This window comes from Pimephales promelas, chromosome 21 (assembly GCF_988280905.1).
Source record: "Pimephales promelas chromosome 21, fPimPro1.hap1.1, whole genome shotgun sequence".
Classification (NCBI taxonomy): Eukaryota; Metazoa; Chordata; class Actinopteri; order Cypriniformes; family Leuciscidae; genus Pimephales; species Pimephales promelas.
In genome coordinates, this window is record NC_142789.1 from 18,489,435 (window position 1) to 18,513,564 (window position 24,130).

The window sequence follows — 24,130 nt, forward strand, 5'->3', positions numbered from 1 at the left end:
GAAAAATTGCGGTTTGAAATCACCTGTGTTTCTTACATCACAAATTACTAACCAATCACATCAACGTGTGTTATCTAGCAATCTTTAACTATGCACTGAAATAGGGGCATAAATGCATTACCATTCTGAGACATTGACTTTTTAGACGAGCCTGTATAATTCACTTTTACCAATCCATTTCTGGTTCAAACATGGTTGAAATAAAATAGTATTTCTACTTGTCATTGTGCAGCGTTTATTACAGTAAATTGACTGAGTGGATGTCTAAACTGTTGTGAGTGGAGGCGGAGCTCATTTGCATATTCATGATTCCGTGGGTACTAAACGAAGCAAGGGTGTAGTGACATTCAAGATATTTTATGGCATGAAGAAATATTTTTTCACAAGAATATGATGTTTAAATATGTAATTTTGGTGATCAAAGTTGAGTTTTAAGGGGAAAAAATGTACTACAGGAGGACTTTAAAATAATTATTCTAAATGTAACTACATTAAGATCAAATGTTGTTTTGCTATTATTTAGAATCTTATATTGTCTATAAATTAAGTGATAATGCACAGTCTGCCAGTTACTAGTGCAAATACATTTTGCCAGAATGAAAAATAAAAGCAGAGGCAGAGCAGCTGACTCATTACAAAGATTGTTGTAATTGCAACATTCAGTTGTCAAGCATTTGTTTAATGCACAACTGTTCTTAACTCCAGCAAATATATAATCATACAGAGTGTAATTCATTGGTATTACAATCAGAACGGAGCAACATAAGCAGACAATCCCCACTGTTGTTTCAGCTTGGCCCACCGGGTGTCAGTATATTTTCCCATGCAGGAGAGAACCACAAAACAGATAACAGCTCATTTTGTTTAATAGCCCAAAACATCAGTGCCCTCTGACGCAACTTTCCAATCTAAACCAAATGCTCCAAGGCTTAAAAGAAACTGAATTTACTTCACAAACTTCTATTGTTTGATTATAATAAGGAAAAAAAAAAAAACAATAACATTTATTTAATCTATGCTTAATAACTTCTCTTTATAACAAACAATATCATTCTTTTAACCACTTTGATATCTACAACACTTAGAAACTCCCTCGCCAACAGAGTCAATTAGAACCACTTTAACTAGGCAATCATGCACCGTAGCAAGTTGAACTCATAATGGCCCCAAAGAAAGCACTGAATAAATGAAATGCAGCTTTTCTATCCTAAATCTGAAGTTATTCAAAATGGGTTAAGCTACACCTTTCCAGCACAACCTTAGGAGATTTCTTAACATTACGATTTTTTTGATAGTCTATTTGAATGTTCATCCAGTTTACCGAATCATAAATTTGCAGAGATAGAAAAAAGAAAACTTGATTCAAGATTAGAGTCATGCAAATCTGACTACGCAACTATTACGATGACTTGATTCTGAAATGCTGAATTACTAAATCACTTTCAAAGGAAAGAAAAGCACACCATGTACTTCTGATGTAGATGTCATATTTAATTTTTTTTTGCCATACACGAAAACTGAGGGAGGCAATTACAGTCTATTCAGAAAGTACATTAGTGCACTTGGGACTCGATCATTCAAGAATTTTTTTTTTAGTGGACTAAAAAAAATTAAAAACAGGTTGAAAATTACCAGCATGACATCCCACTTTGTTTTCATTTATGTCAAATTAAATATGGCAGCTACCCAAATTATTAAAGGCAATTTCATCCTACAATGTCCTGAGACCTTGAGTTAGGACTTCTGATCAAACTAGAAAGTCCATAAAAGCAGCACACTAAGCTCAAAGCCTAATGGCGCTTTTCCACTGCATGGTACGAAACGGCTCACTTCTGCCGTTTTTCCACTGCATGGTATGGTACGGTACGGTACAGGCTCGCTTTAAATGGTACCACAAAGTGCAGACGTTCCTCTCGTTGGGTCGAGCTGTGCTGAGCCTAGTCATACCACGCAGTGGAAAAGCGCCATAAAAATCAACAGAAGAACCAACTCAGGACTTTATGATTGAAACAGGCCCGAATTGTCTTCAATATTTCTATAATCCAGAAGATTGGTGGAGTTCATCAGTCTAATTATATGAAGATGTGGGGTACTGAGGGTGCCACCAGTCTAGGAGACGCACGCTGTGGACAGGGTCCAGCACTACCTGCACCCCCTGTTCACCCCTAAGTTTCCTTCCCCGAATGACTGGTGAATCCTGGAACTCCAAGCGCACTCGGTGATGCCTCATGTCTGTGCTCACATTAATGTTGAACTGAAAGACAGGGAGAGAAAGATTCATTGTCATTTGTGACATCAGCATGACGACTTGTGAAAATGCAAGTAAAAACTTCAGCAAAAATTATCAGTCATTCCAAACAGAAATGGTGTTCTCAGAAAGCACAAGTAAAAATGACTACTGCCCTACTATTAAGTGTGTGAGAAGAATTGTATGCCTAAATTCACAGTACTCATAAACAGTAGGTCCAAATAACCCAGTTAATCTAGTACTTCCGGCAATATTCTGAAGTAGAGCTGGACGATTAATTGCAATTAACTGAAATCGCGCTTAAGCCGATTTGACTTATTGCAATTATGAAATCGCAAAGGCTGTGATTTTGTAATGTGCAGCTTGTCAGTGACGTACAGCTCTGTAATCAGTAATAAATTCTGCTCCATCTGAAAGCACTGGGAGTTTGAGTCCCTTACAATGTGAATTTGAAACGGCAATACACGCCAAACATCATTTACAAACACGAGAAGCATTTATGAACCTCTTGTCCAACAAAAGACAACAATTTAAAAAAAACCCAAAGTGTTTCAATCTTCTGTTTATTCAGCTGCAGCCCTATTGTGAAGTGTGAATTTGAATTTGATGGACACTTTACTATGGGAGAGGAGTTGTGAATGGCTTTAAAGTGACAACTGATGCTGGAAGATGCCGAATGTTGTATGGGAAAATTGTACTCTCTACACACATTCAAGATATATAGAACATTAAAGGGATAGGTCACAGTTAATTGGCCACAATAACTTCCATAGTATTTTTTTGCAATACTACAGAAGTAAATGGGGCCCATAAACTGTTTTGGTTACACATTCTTCCAAATTTCTTCTTGCTTGCAATTTAGCAGAAGAAAGAAAATGTATACATGTTTGGAACAACTTGAGGGTGAGTAAATGACAATTTTAATTTTTGGGTAAACTGACACCTTAATTATATAATGATTAGATTAAGCAAACGGATTACAGATATATAGTATTGCCTACTCCTGTAATTAAACAACGTTATATATACATAATCATAACATGTTAAATAGATTATCTCATAACTCACCAAAGTTAATGTCATACCCATCACAACAGAAGTAAAAATGAAATTGAGGGTAGTGACCCGCAGGAGGTAACAGTCTGAGTCTGGATTAATGTGAACATCTTTATACTGCTTGGGCAGCTGAAGACCCATCCTACATCCATTTTTGCCTTTGGTTGGCTGAAAGTTCAAATGCAATGAAATTGAATTAAAACAACACAATCATCTCTGTAAATCAATATTCTGCTGTTACAATAATGTTGTTGTGGGCATACCAGTTTCACAAACTTGAAGTTGAATTCCCACATCGTCTCTGACCTACTTCCAGAAACTTTGTGGATCCAAAACAATAAACACTATAGGAACAAGAAAGGCATCAACAGACAAATCTCACATTAACTGGGTAAATTAAATTAAAATGAAGCATTTTAAAGAGAAAGTACATTTACACACCTTGGAATTGAGGAGTGTAGTAGGTGTAGATTCAGGAAGAGGAGGGCTTTTGGACACACGCAAGCTAAAGGGCTCATATAAGTGAAAAAGCGAGCGAATCACACGGGCACGAAGACAATGCATCCTTGCGATAAAATCAGGCTGAAGGCGATCAGGGAGGTCTGCATCAAGATTATAGTGCCTGGGGAAAGGTAAAAAGAAACATCAAGAGGGAATTTAGTCGTGCATAAATGCCCTGGAAGGGGAAAACAAAAATGTCTAATATTGCACAACAGTGCCTGTATGAATTTTCACCAAGCTGGTTCCGAAAGTATCTTACCCATTACTTTTTCTCATAGGGATTATAAGAAAAGTCTTTGTTAATGAGTTATGACATGATGAAAAAAAAAAACAACCAGCTACGAGGTAAATCAACATTACAAACTTGAAAAATGGGACAAAAAGATAAAAGTACAAGACAGGTTTAAATAAGGAACAAAAGGACAATCCCATGAAGCATTGTGTGAATAACAATACAATTAAAAACTTAGGAGAAATATAAAATTATTCATTTAAAGATTAACCCGACTGTTGCAATCTTAATAATACGTTAAATACATTTTTTTCGGCAGCCCACCTTTTGTAGAGTCGTTTCCAAAATGCAGCAGTGCATGTGGCAGTCCACGCATTCTTGCAGATCAAAGAGAATCTGCAGACATCTTCTGGACGAATGTATGCAGCAAGCACAAGCCAAATATCAATGGGATACTCCTCTCCATCTATGTTTTCACTGTGTTCTGACATTCATAATAACAGGGGTTAATCAATGTCAACAAACAAGAAAATTAATAATATCAGAATACATTAGAACAGGGATTCCCAAACTTTTTTTGGTCAGCCATACTTTTACCTAAATAACAGATTAAAGAAGTACCCCCCAACTTAATATTTAAACTTTAAATTTAATATTTTAAAATTAAAGGAGAAGTTCACCCATTTTTTTTTATTCTGTCAATTACTCATCCTTGTGTTGTTCCAAACCCATTAGACTTTCATTCATCTGCAGAACACAAATTAAGATATTTTTAATAATTATAACTCAAAACATTTATATAACGATTTTCTTGTGTGTTGCGGAGTCTGGAACATGAATGAGTAATTAATGAAAGAATTTAAATGTTTGGGTGAACTAACCACAAAAATAACAACATGACATTCAGGTTAAGAAATCAAATATTTACTCTACTAATTTTTTTGTTTTAGTAAGTTTCTTTTCATTAACTCACAAACTTCCCACATAAACCCCAATTTGGGAAACTCTGTATTAGAAAACTCACTAGTGGTAGTGGTTACCTTTGCATCTTTTGTTTTTCTTTTTGCTGGACCCTTTGATTTCATCCCCTTCCTCTGAGTCCAATTCGTCACTGCTCTCATGAACTGCGTTACTCACACCGACTGCAGACGAGAGGACCTCCTGCACAGGACCCTGTGATGCCTCGAGTCCACAGAGTAATTTCACTGAAAAAGAATTGTTCTATTTCATCAGAAACGATCTTAAAACAGGGCTTCAAGTCTAAAATACCAAACTAACCCTTTAAGGGTTACATTGTACATCACAAAACTATTGAAGTCATGTTTTTTTTTGTTTTTTTTTTTGAAGAGGTAAAATCCCACAATTTGTTTCATGGGTCCTCAGAATGAAATTATATGCATATTTTGCATTACATTGTTTCATATTTAATCAACATGTTACAATAAGTACTTTTAAAATCAATTATGCTTTTTGCAATGGTTCATGGGATTGTAGTTCTTTCTCTCACTAAAGCCTAAATAAAATTGTAATGTTGTATTTCACCTCGTAGCTGTTTGGATGGTTTCATCCTTAAACAAAGACATTTTTTAAAGTCCTATGAGAAAAATGAATGGAAAAAATATATACACTTCCGGAACCAACGCCACTGAAAATGTGGGCGGACACTAATGCACTCATTGATCATCATCATAGTCTATTGATATGATCTCAAGTGAGTGAGACAGCCTGTCCCGCCATGATTATAATGATTTTATGGTGACTTTAGTATTCCTGAATTAAGTTACCTTCTTTTTCAATTGCATTAACAACAGCCTTTTTAACTCTTCCTGACTTCACGATGGCTGGATCAGCGTTGGCATAGTCAGCCACAGTTACTGGGAGGAAAAGGGTGAAGGAATACAAAAAAATTAAGTTGACATTAAAGTGGACTTTGGCTATATTATACGCAAAACACATAATAACATCAGCTCGTCTCACTCTATTACCTGACTCCGAGCAAACATCCTCGGCTTTGAATTTCAGCCGTTTTCGGTTCCCTTTCTTGGGCATGACGAGAGCGAGGGTCTGTGGCCGTTTATCGAGGCTGTGTGCCCTGCCATCTTTCCAGCAGAGGTAAAGAAAACCCGATAAAAATGAGGGTGAAATTAAAGAAAGCTCCTCCAGGATCTTCAGCCATTATGGAACTGACACTCAAGGTCGCGTACATTCTCGCGAGATCTCAGAGGGCAAACGATTTAGAAGACTGGACGCTAATTGGACGCAGAAATCATGTGTGAGATGAATCGTCCAATCAGACGGGGTATATTCATAACTCTGCCCCAGGGTTTTTTTAAACAGGAAAACAATGACGTCATCTTCGCTGTTTTTTTCCTTGTTTGAAAGTTCTTGAAGTACTAATATTTATACAAATAAATATATTGGAGAGTCACTAAACATTAAAAACCACTGAACCTCGAGAAAAAGTTTAAACAGAATCCTGATAGATTCTGCATTTCAAGATTCATGAGATTCTACATCACACATGTAAACACATTTGATCGTGTTGATGAAAACTGTTTGACATAGAGCAACCAAACAAAAATATTTTCTTTTTAAACACATTTTCTCTTCTTTTATTTTTACTTTATTTAATCTAAACCATGTTTTAATGTTCTTTAAAAAAAATGTTTTACTTTCAGTTAAACTTGATGCCAGTAATGTTAATTAAACAATGCACAAAAAAAAAAAAAAAAATTGGGAAAAAAAATACGGAATAACATTTAAGAACAATATTATAAATATGAGACTTGCTCCAAAAATCCCTTTTATATATTTATCTTTTAATTTTTTTAATGTTTTAAAACTTTATGATAGGTCCGTCATTTCTATATACCTGCCTGCCGCCAGAGGGCGCAGCGCGTGACAACAACATTTCTCACAGACTCACACTGGCGTCTCGTGCATGACAGTCATGTAGTCGCGTGGTGCTGATGTGAGGAACTCCGATTTTACGCTGTTTGCACGAGCTTTACAGAGCCACGCCGGGTGGATATGATCTTCGCCGACGACGTGGGAGACGTTTAACCTTTACATTCACCAAAGCGTCGGTGCATTCATATTTTAAAACATGCGCGAATGTTTGTGTAGATAGCGGAATAGCTGTGTTGCAAGCGGGAATGAGCTCGTAGAGGGAGGAGCGCTTCGCTCGGCTCGCCGTGAAGGGAGATGATGATGATGGTGGCAGATGGATCTGGAGGATGCGGCAGACGCGAATTTCAACGTTTTCTGAAAGGTTAATGGCAACTGGTGGATGTTAAAGCGAAGGGTGCCGAGGTTCAAGCAGCTGAAATCGGAATATGCATGTGGCGAGCGCTGTGATGAGCGTGCATCGAAATGCATTGAGTTCCAAGTCAAACTAGGTGGATAATGTTAGAGAGGAAAAGGCCGACAGTCATGGACCAGAGAGGTCAAGGTGTGTGAAGAATCCAGACAGGGATGCAATTAGTAAAATCAGAGGATGCATTTTAAAATACATGGATATCAGTATGCATTTAATTGGCACTAAAGATTAATAGTGCACCTCAATCCTGAATTAAAAATAAATAAATAAATCAAAGCAATTTCTAATTTGACAATATGATGTGCGAAGTGATGCCGACCATAAATGAAGGAGACTCTGTGAGTTCCCAGAGAGGCTCTCAGAACGGCACGGATGCCGAGGCTAATTTTGAACAGCTGATGGTGAATATGTTAGATGAGAGAGATAAGCTGCTGGAGTCTTTACGGGAGACACAGGAGACCCTCATCCAGTCGCAGACCAAACTCCAGGATGTTCTTCACGAGAGAGACGTGCTTCAGAGACAGCTCAACTCCGCCTTACCGCAGGTAAGTTTACGCTAAAATTTGTTTTTTACTTTGTTTTTCAACACATTAAATGTGAGATCTTCGGACAGTGCAAGAAGCTAATTCGACCGTCTATATTTATGTTCCCAAATTGACAATAGCTGTAGCAGCTCTTTTGAAAGAAACTCAGTGAGTTCAAAATAGTTTTTTTTTCCTTTCAACCCATTGATGTGTTTAAGGGACCCCATGATATTGCAATGTCCTGTGGAAACAGGAAAGTTGGGGCAGGACATGGCAAAGGGCTCGTCCCATTTTGTTTAGCCCGACCCGCCTACTTGTGGTCTTGGTTCTGGAAGTTTTTCCCTGAGGGATGTACTTGTTTAATATTTATAAGCTATAAACCAACGAGGTGAATCACAACATTACAAAGTTTGATTTGAAGATTAATTGGCATAGTACTGAATGAATGTATATCACAGTGCTAAATGGGAGTGGATGGGCCTTAAAGAGTTCTTTTGGTGTGATTTGCTAATTTCTTTCTATAATCATGGGCAATATAGTTGAAATTTCCAGAAATTTGTGTGGTTGAGCATGATTAAAAGTTGAGATAATGCAGGATGATGGCTTCAACAAAAGCATATACTATCGATATAAATATAACTTACAGTAGGCCTGTTTTTAGTTACCAATAGTGAGTAATCTGTTTTCCTATAGAAGAGACTAAATATTTTAGTCTGGCGCAAAATGAACCTTTGGCCTAATAAGTTAACACATTGTTACCTAGTCGACCGTTCTCTGAGATTTGTTTTCATGCTAATCGAATGTAAGTAATGTAAGTATCTCTAAATAATTATCTAATTATAACGCTAGTATATGGGGGCATATAATACATAAAAAGAAAGAAATTGCTTGTTAATACCACTAACAAGGCTCAAAATAGCCCCACAGATAAGTGTACAGACCGTTTAATAAGAAGATATTTTATAAAGACAGTCCGCTTCGTCCATCTTTGGAAAACAGTCTCGACAAGTCGAACCACAAACGCCGTTCATACAGTTCAGAAATTCGCTGAACTTCAAACAGTTCAGCTCACTTGGCACGTCGTTCATGGTTCGCAGCAAACCATAATTATGAGATGGCAACCCAGTCTGGCATTTATGGGTTTCTATGTCAACACCTCCTGTTTTTCAGTTTTTCACCTACCTTTTACACTAGTAACTTCAAATCTAATATACAATGATGAAGATATTTCAATGTAGTTAAATGGATATGGCAATGAGAACTGAAGCTTTAAAGGTTTCCTCATTGTTTATGACTTGAGTGACCATTAATATGGTATGGTGGTAATTTGAACCAATAATTGTCCTCAGAAGAAATGTACCCAGATGAATTGTTTTGACAAAATATCTAAAACTGATCTATTATTCAGTTTGTGTATATTGTGTTTAGTAGCTTCTCAGACCCACACAATTATTGGGGATGCATTGTGGAACTTCTGGTGGCAGGTAAACACTTGTTTTCACAAAGGTACATTATCTGTGTTCCAGAAATGTCAGTGGTTGTGACTGTGCATACATCCCAGTCAAATGGCAATAAGGTTATAATTTAAAGACAAATACTATCTATGCATATCAAAAGCATTTACTTTTTTCCCTATTGAAGTGTATGAGGGTTGTGGTAGGTCAGGCTTCAGAAGAGCAGAGATGAAGAGGGCATCTTCTAGTGTATCTTCCTCTGTATCACATAGCTCTTTTTGGTCATTCGCCAAGGACACACGTGATATCGATTCATCTGAGTATCCGGTCCCCTTCCTTCCCCCGTCTCCCTCCCTCTAATTTTGTCTTTCACACAAGTGATGCAAAAGCAGCTTACTTCTCAGTTTACGTCACCCTGCTCATCCAGACTGCTAATTGGTGGATCAAGAAATCTCTTCCTATGGGAAGATTTTAAGACTTTTACTTGCAAATTAGTTTTAAAAGGAGGTGACTGAACCCTGGAAACAGAGACAGGACCAGCGGATGTAGCTGAGAGATGCATCACCATATCTGTCTCCAGAGGAAAATTGGACTTCCTGTCCAGCATGTCTAGGACTGTTCAAAGGAAAATGCCTCCTTTTATGTGATGCTCTTGGGTATGTGAGACTGTTGCTACAAGGCCAGTTAATCTAGTTAACAGCCAACGTTTACATTTAAACCCTCTGATTTAACTTATTGGCTGTATACTGTACTATTATCCTAAAATGGCATGTTACCTCAGACTGTTGGCACTTTCTTGACCTGGCAAGCTCCAATTTTATTGGCTTATTTATAAGGTGAGATGAAGCATCCAATGAATGCTTTTGTGGATGAAAAAGGGTGAGAGGTTAGTAGCATTATTGAGGCACTAGTGGCAAAAGTGACAGTAAAGCCATTTATAATGTTACAATGTTCTTTAAATAAAAAGTATCATGGTTTCCACAAAAAATATTGAGCAGTACAACTGTTTAGTATCAAATCAGCATATTAGAATGAATGATCATGTAACACTTAAAGGGATACTCCACTTTTTTTGGAAATAGGCTCATTTTACCACTCCCCCAGAGTTAAACAGTTGGGTTTTACAGTTTTCAAATCCATAGTAGGAAAAAAATATACTATGGAAGTCAATGAGACCAGAAACTGTCTGGTTACTGATATTCTTCTAAATATTAAAAAATCTGATCAATACATTCGACAACAGTAAAACTCAACTGTTTAACTCTGGGGGAGTGGTAAAATGAGCCTATTTCCAAAAAAAGTGGAGTATCCCTTTAAGACAGTAACGACTGCTGTCAGTAAAATTCAGCTTTGACTTCACAGAAATAAATGACATTTTAAGAGATCTTACTGTAAACATAGTGTAAAATAATTGCTCTGGTTTCATTTTTAATAATAATGATAACATATCAGTTTTGTCATTTTAATTTCTTTATGATTCAGTCATTAACTCCCATTTGCATTGTATTGTAATTTCATAGGCCACTGTGTGTGCAGTAAACGGTTTCATTGATAGTCGTTTAGTGCACACCACCTTTCTTTCTGTCCATAGTGTATAAAGTTAATTATACCTTGCCATGGTTGATCACTTCTGTTTTGGTTGGTGGTCTGTAATTGCTGTTGAGCAGCTAGTACGAGTAGGTTTTCAAACACAAAGATGTGCTTTACATCCTTTAGTTAGGTCCTGGAAATTAATTGGCACTGTGTTATTGATTATAAGTGTATTGTTAATGCAGAGCATAAAGACGGTATTGAGGATGGTGATGATACATGAACAGTATACAGACTTGATTCTGCAGAGTCATCTTTAAGACAACTGGCAAAGACAGCTGACAGATATTTGTGTCCTGCACTCACAGGGTTTACCTCAGTGCAGAGTTAGCATCCTCCTTCTCACTCTTGAATTATAGTCTATCAGGGATGTTGGCTTGTCAGCAGGGCCGTCAATCAAACTGGTTTGTCCATTCAGATCAGGGAGAACTGGAGTGGGGATGAGGGCTGGGGAACTGGCCGAACGCCATGCACTGAGTGGGGAGAAATGCCAGGCTGTCTCTGTCTACTGTGGGGAGGAGCTCTGTACCCTGTTCATCTGTGTGATGTTTAGAGGAACTGGCATGTGGAGATGGTTCTTGAGTTGAGCAGTTAAAAATCCTGAGTCACATGCTCATTCATGTAGAATGGAGGTCAAGTGTGGGATTGTTTCATTTGTGCACCAAGCAGTTGTTCCAAGACGTCCTTGAATAATAAGCTGTACTAAATAGCAAAAGGGATTCATTTGATCACCCTAGCGCTGTGTGTGATCTGTGGCGGGGTGTATTCTGTAGAAGTGTATGACATGAGAATACTGAGAAGTCCTGCCTGGGAGAGTTGAGACGTTTCTTCTTCTTTGTGCTCATGCATCTGATGAAAACGGCCTTTTAATGTCTTTTCCCATTTTAAAGTAGATTAATATCTATTTCTTTTTAAATGGTTGCCAGTCAGGGTTTTTGATTAAATTTGATGTTTAATGGCTTCAAAGGATGACTGCTTTCAATCCATTTCATTTTCAACCAAACATCAGTAAAGCCAAGCAGATTCAAAATTAATCAAGAAGAAGAAGAAAAAAAAAAAGTATATATATATATAAAAAATCAAATTAACCCTAAAACCGAAACCGTATTCTGGACAAATGTGGGCAAAATAGTTTTTATTTATTTTTAAAAAATACTTCCCTTAATCTGAACGGTACAAGACTTGTCTACTTTTCCTAAGTTTGCCTCCTGAACACACACAATTTTTTTGACTCAATTCTACAATGTTAAGTGGGTGAAAAAAAACTCCTTAATCTTGTATTTGGGTCAAAAATGGGCACCCATATGAATGGGAAAAACTGTAATTTAGAGCATTCTAAAATAAGGCGAAGTAAGACACCAGGTGACAGCAAAGTCACTTCATCTTTAGGTTTTAGCTCCAATAACTTATTGGAATGATATTTTAATGTAGTTAAAAAAATTAAAAATAATAAAACATAAAAATAAGCATAATTTACATAGAAAATATGGTACTTTTTGAAGTAAATAAATTCAAAAATACCCCCAAAATAAATAAAAAAAAATCACCATAAATGGATAGACAAAACTTTATCGAAGACAGTGATATAATATTTATAATAAATAAAAATTAGGATCACCTGAGTCCTCTGTGCCCACCTTTGTCCACAATTACAGGATTAAGGGCTATAAAGTGAATACGGTTTGAGGGCTACAAATAATGGCTCATTTCTCTTTTTTTTTCCAAATTAATATCCAAGGGAAAATATTTGTAAAACAAAATATTCTTGCAGCTGAAAAAGAAATTGTAATACACACTACTGATTAAAAGTTGGGGATCAGTACGTTGTTAAAAAAGTTACTGAATGTAAAGTAATGGCTTAGTCTTTAGGAAACCTAATAATAATAAAAAAAATATCGTCAGCAGAATCTCAGCAAATAGATTTTCGATATTGCTTAGCCTTAGTTTTCACTCAGATTTTTATGAGTGTGTCATACAGTATCTTAATCCTTACAATCATTAATGCTTAAAGTATTTTTTCTAAAATAACAGACCCCAGAACAGCTCCTAACCCCTGAAATAAAGTTTGCTGTGCTTCACTGACAACACAACTGCTCTTCGTCCCCCTTCATCGAGCGACTCAGCATTCCCCAGCTCTCAGTGATAGATGAGCCTGATCAATAAATGCTATTTTCTCATCACTGCCTCATTAGAGGATGTGTCAGTTTTGCAGGGTCTCTGAAAATTTACACTCTATCTATCAGAGAGCAGTGCGACCCTGCATACAGTTTAATTTTAGGCAGCTGGGCCAATATTATAGAAAAAAAAAAAAAACATGATGCATTTCGTCATTTGTAAGTCGCTTTGGAAAAAAAAGTCTGCTAAATAATTAAAATGTAAATGTAAACACAGAAACTATCATTGCTGTTTTTTTTTGCTGGTATAATCCATACATTGATTACACTGGTAATTGAAACCAACAAATCCAGTTTACATTTGTTTATAATATGAGAAAAGAAACAGTACTGGCTTTGTTTTCTTAAACTCACACCATTGCAGGCTGGTACCGGGCCAGCACAGGTGTAAAAACAGCATCACATGGCTTTTGGCAGCTGCCGTAATCTCCAGCATGGCACCTCTGAGCTGCCGGACCCTCCCTCAGCAGCTGCGGGCGATTTGTTGAGTTAACCTCACACATGCACACATTTCACTCTGTTTCTTTGTTTCGGACAAAGCAGCGCTCTTGAATTTTATATTAACATATTTTTATAAGTACATTTACTGATACTGTAGTCGGCTGTCCAACACATAGAAATAACGTGTTTAATGCTACTTGTATATTTCAGATGGTTTGGTTGTGTTTTTCTTTTTAAAGTGGACCACCCTGACATTAGAGTATCTCAGGCATTTAGCACTGGAAGTTTTTTTGGTCATCTGCTGGTTTATGGTCTCTATTGCAGCTGATTGAAAGGAAAATAAATTTGGATCCGCCCCTTCACATCATTTTTGTTCTGCTGCAATTTGTGTGTGTGTGTGTGTGCGTGTAATTAAATTAAAATGAAGCACCCCGAAGCGTGTGGCCGGCTTATGTCTGAAGTCATTTGCGCACTCGAGCTTGTAGCGCACAGCTGACTGTACAGAAGTGCCGGAGAAAAAGACTACATTCTCACATGATCTCTGACAACACTTTACCATCAAGGTCTTTTACCCAAACATTAGAGGAGTCGTGCTATTATGTTCCTTAACAAAATAACTTGTTTCAGGCTGCTTTTATCAAGTCTAACTCTACAGTATGTAAAGATATTATGTGGACCAAATACAGGAATGGTTGTTTAATGCAGGGTTCCCAAAGGAAAGATTGGAAGGAAGAGGCTGTAATCCAAGACCTCTTTTCTTTCTCATGTTAGAGTATAAAAGTCATTTTATATTATCTATATGTTAACAGCTATGAAAGAAGACAATAACCCTTATAATAGAAGGGAAATTGATTTGCAATTTCTCATGGACCTTTTCCTCCAAGACTGAAACTGAAGGCAAAATCCGAGGGTCTATTTTAGGGGATTATGAGATTTTGGGTTGTAGACTGAAGAACCAACCATACAAAAATCAGGAAAAGTCTGTCATGGTGGTCTGGGTTTATGCCGAAGTTTGTCATGTACGAAACCTCAGGAAATATGGGTGGAATTTAGTCGTTATCTTTGGTGTGTTTTCCTCCAGGCGTGATATAAGCGTAATGCCACTCAGATGCTATGGCAGGGGATTAGGAGGAGAGCTTTGGTGACTTGACAAACAGTGAAAGAGTGTTGCAAAGTGAGAGGAAGAGAGTCACAGAGCAAGCGAGAGAGTTTTCGAGTATCTTAAGGGATTAGTCTGAGGGCAGTTACTGTGTGCAGAGGGGGGAAAATGTGAAATGTTGGAGACAAGGTGAGAATTACAGATTTTGGGAAAAAGTGCATGGGGGTTGACAGCTGTTTTTAGGTCATGCTAAAATGTAGACTTGTGTCACAGGCTAAAAATGAAAGTGTTTATGTATATTTAAAGGAGACTGAATAGGCGAGCAGCGAACGTCTGGTCTATTTTTATTTTTCGAGATGCTGTGAATTTTTGTGTGTGTGACTCTTTTTGTGCTAGCTGCTGTATAGTTAGTAAATAAAAGGACACAGTATATATCTGCCTATTTTGACATTTTGAGAGAGATCAAATATTGGGGAAAATCAAAGATCGTTGCTGTCTCCTGTTTCAAGCAAGGGGGCGGATAACCCATGAAACGCATGAAGAGACATGTTTTTATATTTATTTTCATTAAGGCCTGAATGAGCTGTCAAATCTTATTGATTCAAGAAATGCAACATTTGAATGACAGTTCCTGGAATACACATTAGGAAAATAAGCTTTTTCATTTGTGAAGAATTGGCCCTGTTTGAAACAGTCTGAACACTCTGTTGTGGAAGCAGGAGGTGTTTACTCAATGAGATGGCAATTTTTAAACCTAGTCAATAGTCATATGTGTGATGTTCTTGGCTGAAAAAAGACAGAAAAACTGTTAAAAATGAATCCGTACCATTACCATTTTAATTTATAATAAAAACACATTTATACAGTTTGGGGTCTGTACGATTTATTTTCTAGTAAATTAATACTTTTATTTAACAAGAATGTACTACATTAACCAAAAGTGTCATTGACATTTGTAATGTCAAGTATTTTATAATGTTAAAGAATTCTTATTGAAATAAATGAAGTTTCTGTTTGAAATAAACGGTCTATTGTAAAAAAATAATAATAAGAAGAATAAAAAAATAAAGAATGCACAAACATTTCACAGCAGAAGATCCCACCGGGTACCACTCATCTCCACTATAAATAGGTAAAAGAGACTACAATTTGCAAGAGCTCACCAAAATTAGACAGTTGAAGACTGGCAAAATGTTGCCTGGTCTGAATGAGTCTCGATTTCTGTTGAGACATTCAGATGGTAGATTCAGAATTTGGCGTAAACAGAATGAGAACATGGATCCATCATGCCATGTTACCATTGTGCAGGCTGGTGGTGGTGGTGTAATGGTGTAGTAGAGGATGTTTTCTTGCCACACTTGAGGCCCCTTAGTGCCAATTGGGCATGGTTTAAATGCCACGGCCTACCTGAGCATTGTTTCTGACCATGTCCATCCCTTTATGGCCACCATGTACCCATCCTCTGATGGCTACTTCCAGCAGGATAATGCACCATGTCACAAAGCTTAAATCATTTCAAAAGTGGTTTCTTGAACATGACGATGAGTTCACTGTACTAAAATGGCCCCCACAGTCACCTGATCTCAACTCAATAGAACATCTTTGGGATGTCGTGGAACGTGAGCTTCGTGCCCGGGATGTGCATCCCACAAATCTCCATCAAATGCAAGATGCTATCCTATCAATATGGGCCAACGTTTCTAAAGAATGCTTTCAGCACCTTGTTGTTTCAATGCCACATACTGTAGAATTAATGCAGTTCTGATGGCGAAAGGGGGTCAAACACAGTATTAGTATGGTGTTCCTAATAATCCTTTAGGTGAGTGTATATCACGATTTCCACATATTTTTACATATTAAGCAGCACAATTGTTTTTAACATATCTTATCACTATCAAATCAGCATTTTAGAATGATTTCTGAAAGATCACGTGACGCTGAAGACTGGAGTAATAATGATGCTGAAAATTCAGCTTTGCCATCACAGGAATAAATTTATGTTTTAAAATATATTAAAGCTGCTGTCCGTATAGCTTTTTTGGGGTTAAAAATGATCCAAAATACATATTTGAGAAAATGCACAACCAGCCAAAACTAGTGTTCAAAAGTATGCTTCCCTTACCTCGATTCAAAGCAGTAAGCTTGTAATAATGTTTTTAATTCCAGTGGTACTGGTGTATTTCCACAGCAGATTCGTGGGAAAAAGAGGAAAAACTTTGAACTGCAGATTTAAAATAGAGAATGTTTTTATTTAAAATTGGAACAATACTTCATATTATTACTGTTTCTATTTTTGATCAAACAAGTGCAGTCTTGATAAGCATAAGAGACATCTTTCAAAAGTATTTAAACATTCTTACCAACCCCAAACCTTTGAAAATAATTTTTCATTGTTAGTCTTATCATAACAGCAGTTACAGCACACCTCTCCTCAACAAACCACAAAGTTCCATGTTTCTTCATAGCAACTTTGATACTACAACAAAAACTGAAATGCCATTAAACAATAAGTAAAGTATTTATATAAAATATAAAAATAAAGCTGAAGAAAGATGCAAAATATATAAACAGTGCATTTTTTTTATTTTATTTTTTTAGTATTGCCAACTAAGTATTTAAAATACTTTAGACATCCTGAATTTTAGGGATCATTCATCTCCATAGCACAAACAGTGTTGGGTGAGTTAGTTGCCAAGGTTTAATAGTTAAGGTTAAGGTGGTTCTTTTTTTTTTTTTTTTTTTTTGCTGTTCTGCCACCTCTGTAGTTTACTGCCACAACCACGGCTAGTGTCTTGTGATATCCCGGCTGTGCTGTACACAACTCTGGCCAGAGTTCACTCTTTTGTGCATTCATGTAAAGATAAGACTCTTGAACACTAATGAAATATTGCTGTGAGTGCTTTCACACAGCATGATGCCGTGTCTTAGCCTCTGTAGGTTTGCCAAACCATCTGCCACCAAAGGCTCTCAGTGCGATTAGCACACCGAGATGTCAATTTGTCCCTTCTTGCCATCAGATGGGGTGAATATTAGCAGCAACATGGAAACTGTCACACCTGATTGAAGAGTAATCACTTGTGGGTTTAAAAAAAAAAAAAATGCATTTTGCGTAACTTTTTATGAACCCTAATTTAAATTTAGCAAAACATGTATTTTTTGCATGTATTTCTTCATACAGATTTGTCCAAGCATGAATGAATGCAGAACTAAGGTGACTAATGCTTCAACAAAACTCCAGCGCTGAACACTAACAGTCCTGACATGACGATCCATTGATAAAGCTTTTATCTCTCTGTTAATATAAAGTGTTAGCAGTGGTACCTAGATCGCTATAGTAAAACAGTTATTCTTCTAAAAAGGAAAAAATGCTGTGTCATCATTGGTCGCTCTGCCTGGTAAGCTTGCAGTGTATGATCTGTCAGTATAAATGTCCAACTCTGTAATACAGAAACACATAATATGTCAGCCATGTTGATCTGTGTGCAGTAGATTAACTTCAGCTGGCTGTCACTCAAGCCAGGAACAAGAAAGCATTTCCCCTTGAGGGCTTGGCTGTCAGTTTTCCAGAAAACAGCCCATTTCTGAACCTTTTGCAATGCTACCACAACATCACTGGAGTGCCGAACCCTTCTGAGGCCCAGCTCTCTTTAAAAAGTCATAGCGGTAGCATTAGCACATGGTGAGGAGGCTGCATTTGGTGTATTTAAGGATAAGATGTATAATTAATGCATATTTGATTTAGGATGACAGATTCTGAGAGATGAATGTGGAAATCAGTGGAGGATATTTGGAAAAAGTGCACTGGAAGAGGCTTATGAGCATTTCATGGAGATTCTTCTCTTCCTGTGTTTGACAGGACTGTGAATAATCGCTATATGTAGTCATTGAGGCAGTCAATTTAGAGTCCAGTTACTGTAACATCATCAGCCCTCACACCCACCCCCACGGCTAAGCCAAACAAGGATGTGATAGCCTCATTACATTGAGGAGCCAATGAAAGTGTTGCCATTTGTCACTGGACTGAGGGAAGGTGACAAGGAAGATTTCATGCATAAGATGGACCATTTGAAGTCGCTTTAGATCCTTTTAGGGGGTCGAGCGTTACTCATAGTGGCGTCTATTTTAAAACTGGATAAGTGGAGAATGTGTCAAGGACAGTAGGGGATAGTGGGGAAAGATGTGTAAGTGGGTAAGCGCCCCTAAATTTAGCAAATTGTGTGCACACATGACCTTTTGTTTGGAAAAGGCCCTTCATATACAGCTTTTTTCATGTCAGATCAAAGAAAATGTGTACAGATTAAAAAATATTACATATGTTGGTGAATTGCCAGTGTACAAAACCATGTATATTATTTGGCTAAAACTTAGTCATTGATAATCTTTTGAAGAATTGAATAACTTTTTCTAGAATGTATTTTTGGCTTATGTGGATGAAAGACAACAACTCCCAGAATGCACTTGCTTCGCTGCCCTAAAAGGCCATGCCTACTGGTAACAGAGCGCAGTAGTTAAACAAGTTTAGGCTACTAGTGAGTCTCCGTGTTGAGTCTGCCTGAAAATGTGTTTCAAGATCGCCCAAAATTCCAAGGATTTGGCTTTTGCGTTCTACAGTCGCCATTCATTATGTTTACTGTGGCGAGCAGGACGAAACTGAGGGCCGCGGGAGAACGGTGCGAGGTTGGTGGCATGAGCGACACCTGTGATCACTTGTTTCACTTGCGATCACTTGTTTAGCGTTCATGTAAGCACTACATTCAGATTCACCAATCGGAATGAATTCAGTTAGATTGAAATAAAAGGTGTGCATGTAAACAATGAATGGCGACTGCAGAATCCAGAAAAAGCTGAATCAAGGACATTGACGGCCAGGCATGTCCGAGAAAAAGAGGATGGTAACCCCTACTACTCCACAGAACAAGAGCCTGCTAGCTTAGCTTCCAAAAAAAGATGACACTATTGCGTCCCAATATGCATACTATCCGTCCTAAATAGTATTCTAAAATAGAATTAGTACGTCCCAAATCATAGTATGTTGAAATGAGTGTTCCAAAGACGGTCTACTATATCTGGTCAGGATCCGAGGTGCAGATCGATGCACACTCTAATGGCTGATATTTCCCACAACCCATCGCGCGTTGGATGAGGATTCGGTTAGAACTACAAACACAAGTGAAAAGGTGTTAAAAAACTACAGACATGGAGGAGGTTGTGTAGAGAGGGTTAGATAAAGGGGTTTAAGTGATTAATTATAAGGGGTTTAAGTGATTAATAATCAGTATCTAACCTGACGAAAATGTATATTCAATGGTGGCTACATTATTATATTGCATCTGCAGAAGCATTGTGAACTTTTGTAAAGATACGTTTAGCCATTAACTTTTAAATGCATCATTACATTCAAATTGCAAACACATGAGGAGAGTCTCCGCATGAAAGACCCACGACTGGCAGGTGAACGTGCGACAGCATTTCTCTCAAGAAATTAAATTAGATTGAATGGAGGATTTTAAATATGACGAGATGACGGACAGGTCAGTTTACGGTGATAGGATGCACGCGACTGAGCTGTCCGTTAAAGATGACGAAGTATTATGTCCCAAAGCTTGCCTACTCTTTTACTACACACTCAAAACTACTTTGTCTTCACAAAAAGAGTACATACTTTTAGGGCGTAGTATAAGTAGGTGAATTGGGATGCAGCATATGTGTACATTCTGAGTTCCCCCCCTAAATGGGTGGGTTGAGAACATGCGGGACAGCTCCTACTACTGTAGTCTTCAGCCTCTGGCCAAAAAATCCTCTGATGACGCAAAATGACGATTTTTTTTTCCAGAAAAAAAATACATAAATCTCTCGTCTCAGTGATATGAGGGTGGCAAGCATGGTAATTCGAAAATACTACAGGTTTTCTACTAATACAAAGCTAAGTGCTAAATCCTGATGTATCCCTTTAAGATAAGCTTTTTTTTTTTACATGTAGAAAATAGTATTAAAAAGACATTTTTTAAAATAATCATTTCATCCGTTTATCCATCCATCCAGAAATATGACTGTATTACTTTAAACTCTTTCTCGTTTCTCCTTGTTTAGAAGACAACTTGAATACAACTTACATAATGTAACAGTAATACTTAGGCAGACATATCTTGTTAACTTTCCTCTCTAGATAGCATCTGTGTTATTTTCTTACACGTTAACAATCCCTCTCCAGGACAGGCTTGTGTTAGTGTGCGTTTGTGAGTTGGTATTATCTCCCACCAGCCTGTCCATTTACAGAGCTAGTTTACTGTGGCATGTCGTGGAAGACACAACAATTGGCAGCCGCAGCTGAATAATCATTTAGACGCTGTCTAATTTCCTTCATGACTTTCACGGGGAAAATAATCCAATTTAATTACATTTAGGATGAGCAAATTTTTTTGGTTGTCATGGACATTGTTTTGCTCATGCATGCAGCAGTAAACACATTCACTTAATGATATTCTAGTATTTTAAAGCATTTTCAAATCCTTGACTAATACGCGTAGCTCTGGCTTCTCCTTGAGAACAACCCCCGAGACGTCAAGACGTGCATGTTGCCAAGAAGGTGCCGTGCTGGACCCAAAAATCAATGGAGGGGAAAATATCTCAAGGAGGTTCAAGTAAATTCGCCTCTGTCATGCTAAATAGGTCATCCACTGAGCCAGACAGCTCAATTTTAGCATACCCAAAAGGTACAGTATGAAATGAAGAGAATATGAGCAGTCTGTTAGAGAAACTGGTCGGTTTATGTAGCGTAGCACTTGTGTGGACCATTACATGGGAACATGGAAAGCATGGATTGGGGCCTAAGATACTTGATGATAATTGTTGAATAATTTAATTCTATAAAGTCAGGCTAAAGAAATTAAATTAGGCAGTCAAGACTTTTAATGAATTCCTAACTAGGTTAATGATTCCCATTGGGAGAGAAGACGTAGAGATTTTACCACTTCTGAAAAACTTCGAAAGCAGTTTTACACAACTTTCTTTTTTTATTGTTTCTGAATCAAAGGAACTTTAGCCTCAAAATAAGTTTACACTGCCGCATCATGGAACGTTTTCCTGGAGCGCCCAGTGCTGCTTTTGCACTAACTGGCAAGAAAGTGCTTCTCTTGCAGCCAGAGCCAGTAACACGCTGCTGACCCACCAAAGCTTCAACCTCCAACTGTCCTCAGGAAGGGGAAAAAAAAAACACTTGGCAAAATTTAATACTTAGTTTTCCACTCTATCCGTTACTTTTTCTGTTTCACATGCACCATGATGGATGCTTCTGTTCATGCCAAAGCAGTTCCCTGCAAAAAGAACTGCCAAAGTCCAACACAGTCCCTATGAGCCAAGTCGCCACCTCTTGGCAGCTATTTTTCATGTGGGCAAAAGACATACAAGTACAGCTGCTTGAATCCTCCAGACTGGTCCAGCTAATGTGCATGTATGTTTGTTCTAGTGTTTAAAAAAAAGAGAAAAAAAACCATTGATGGCACTATTAGAATGACATTTGGCTCCATTTCGACATCCATATTGAGCATTGTGACTTTCCTGTTTTTCTTTAAATGCTCCGTCATTTCCTCCTCCTCTCTCTTGTATCACTCACTACGTGGTTAAAGTCCTTTTTTAAAGCAAGTCAGTCCAGCCAGTGGCCTTGGGTAGCCATTTCCATTCCTAGAAACAGTAATAATAATAATAATAATAATTCGTTACATTTATATAGCGCTTTTCTGGACACTCAAAGCGCTTCACATAGAAGGGGGGGATCTCCTCAACCACCACCAATGTGCAGCATCCACCTGGATGATGCGACGGCAGCCATATTGCGCCAGAACGCTCACCACACACCAGCTTACTGGTGGAGAGGAGACAGTGATGAAGCCAATTGGTGTATATATGGGGATGATTAGGAGGCCATGATGGACAGAGGCTACTGGGCAAATTTGGCCAGGATGCCGGGGTTACACCCCTGCTCTTACGAAAGACATCCTGGGATTTTTTATGACCACAGAGTGTCAGGACCTCGGTTTAACGTCTCATCCGAAGGACAGTATAGCCCTACAGGCACTTTTTGAATAGGCTGAAATCACCTTCTGTTTCCTGAGCTTGAGTTTCAATGATATGATTTGTCAGATGATAAATCACCATTTTGTGTGACAAAATTATTGGCACCCCAACATAATTCGAAGTACAAATCTTACTGAAGTATATTCCCATTCATATGGCATGTTTTTAAAGAGTAACTAAACCCTAAACCAACTTTTTTTAGTTAATGTTCTGTGGATCTTTATTAATACCAGTCATTGATTTGAGTAACTTTTTTGTGTATAAAGTGTTTTATTTCTAAAATATATGGTGTAAAAACGTTGTATTGCTGCCCTCTTCAGGTTGAACGGTGGCTTCTGCAGTTGAAATTTCCTATTGGATGTTAGCGGTTCTTCGTGACGTACGCACGTTTCAGCTCACCACGCTCTTGGCACGAGCTACGCCCTTGGCAGTATAAATAACAGCTTGTTTCGTCAAAACCACTGTAGCGAGTCACGGGAGTTGGAATTGCGAGTATTGAAACCGATCAGGATAGAGTTTTTTAGCATCTATTTCGTCCCCTCTATCTCCGCTGGGGTCTGCCCACATTTTCAACATTTTTCAAATATTGCCAGTGCCCAGTGGGTGGAGTCAGGCTCTGAGCAGGGGTTTAGTTATATTACCCTTTAAGTTCAACTTAGTGATCAGTAATACTTAAGTGATAAGTCATGACTTAATATGAAATGACATACAGGCCAAATTCCTATAACCATCCATCACTTGCGGAAAGATCTGAGAACACATAATTGATGTGTTGAAAAAAGGTTGTTGAGCTGCACAAATCTTTAAATGGCTATATGATATTAGTTTAATTGTTGGAATACTCATTTTCACTATTTGGAGAATAATTAAGAAGTTTAAACCAACTGGAGATGGTAACATTCTGCCTGGGAAAGGATGTGTCTCCATTGAGTAAATGATGACAAATTTTTCATTTTTGTCTTTATGTAAGTCATCATTTGATTTCAATCAATCTTTGTCAGCCATAGGTCTTGTCGGCTAGTTTTAAAGGACTTAGAAACAGCTGAGATTAAACTCATGTGGCTTCACAAGCCTCAAGAAATCGAGCATGCCAACAAGAAAGGAAAAAAAAAATAAATCAACTTAGCTAATGAGACTGTTAACCTATTCCAAACTCTGTGAAATAAGCCATGTGATTCATTTGATTAAGGCTGTAATTGGGATGTGTAGAGCCGGACTCCCTGAATGTTAAGAGAGACAGTCTTAGTAAACAGTGAGTCAGGCCAAGTCATGTGTCCTGCGAATTCAATTTGCTGCCATAAAACGACACAATTTTTAATGAGGGCACGGTTATCTGCATTCTGGTCACAATTTGACTTGAAGAGATAAAGAGCCACTAAGAGATTTGCTTCCAGCACATACAATTAAATGCAGATGATT

At 37.7% G+C, this 24,130-nt stretch overlaps 2 protein-coding genes across 9 annotated transcripts in view; one reads left to right on the forward strand and one right to left on the reverse strand.

The window, feature by feature from the left end:
• Positions 1-850: 850 nt before the first annotated feature.
• On the reverse strand, positions 851-6,246 carry tmem183a (transmembrane protein 183A). The gene is made up of 8 exons (XM_039674085.2): positions 6,023-6,246; positions 5,822-5,911; positions 5,078-5,242; positions 4,362-4,521; positions 3,746-3,926; positions 3,568-3,648; positions 3,317-3,472; positions 851-2,254 (listed from the first exon to the last, which is right to left on the reverse strand). The coding sequence occupies exons 1-8, from the start codon at positions 6,084-6,086 to the stop codon at positions 2,069-2,071; spliced, it is 1,083 nt and encodes a 360-aa protein (XP_039530019.2). The 5' UTR covers positions 6,087-6,246; the 3' UTR covers positions 851-2,068.
• Positions 6,247-6,953: 707 nt separating this feature from the next.
• ppfia4 (PTPRF interacting protein alpha 4) overlaps positions 6,954-24,130 on the forward strand; it is a 129,842-nt gene continuing 112,665 nt past the window's right edge. For 7 of the 8 annotated variants that reach the window (XM_039673671.2, XM_039673672.2, XM_039673674.2 and 4 more), the window contains exon 1: positions 6,955-7,901. In XM_039673671.2, coding sequence (XP_039529605.2) covers positions 7,653-7,901 — 249 coding nt within the window. In that variant the 5' untranslated portion in view covers positions 6,955-7,652. Of the gene's footprint in view, positions 7,902-24,130 lie in introns of all 8 variants that reach the window. The other variant, XM_089125310.1, reaches the window with a different exon arrangement.

Coding starts and splice junctions, on each gene's coding strand:
- tmem183a (XM_039674085.2), bottom strand. CDS start 6,086: ATGCCCAAGAAAGGGAACCGAAAACGGCTGAAATTCAAAGCCGAGGAT. Junction 5,912..6,022: donor GGATGTTTGCTCGGAGTCAG/GTAATAGAGTGA, acceptor TTTTCCTCCCAG/TAACTGTGGCTGACTATGCC. Junction 3,649..3,745: donor CTACACTCCTCAATTCCAAG/GTGTGTAAATGT, acceptor TTGTTCCTATAG/TGTTTATTGTTTTGGATCCA.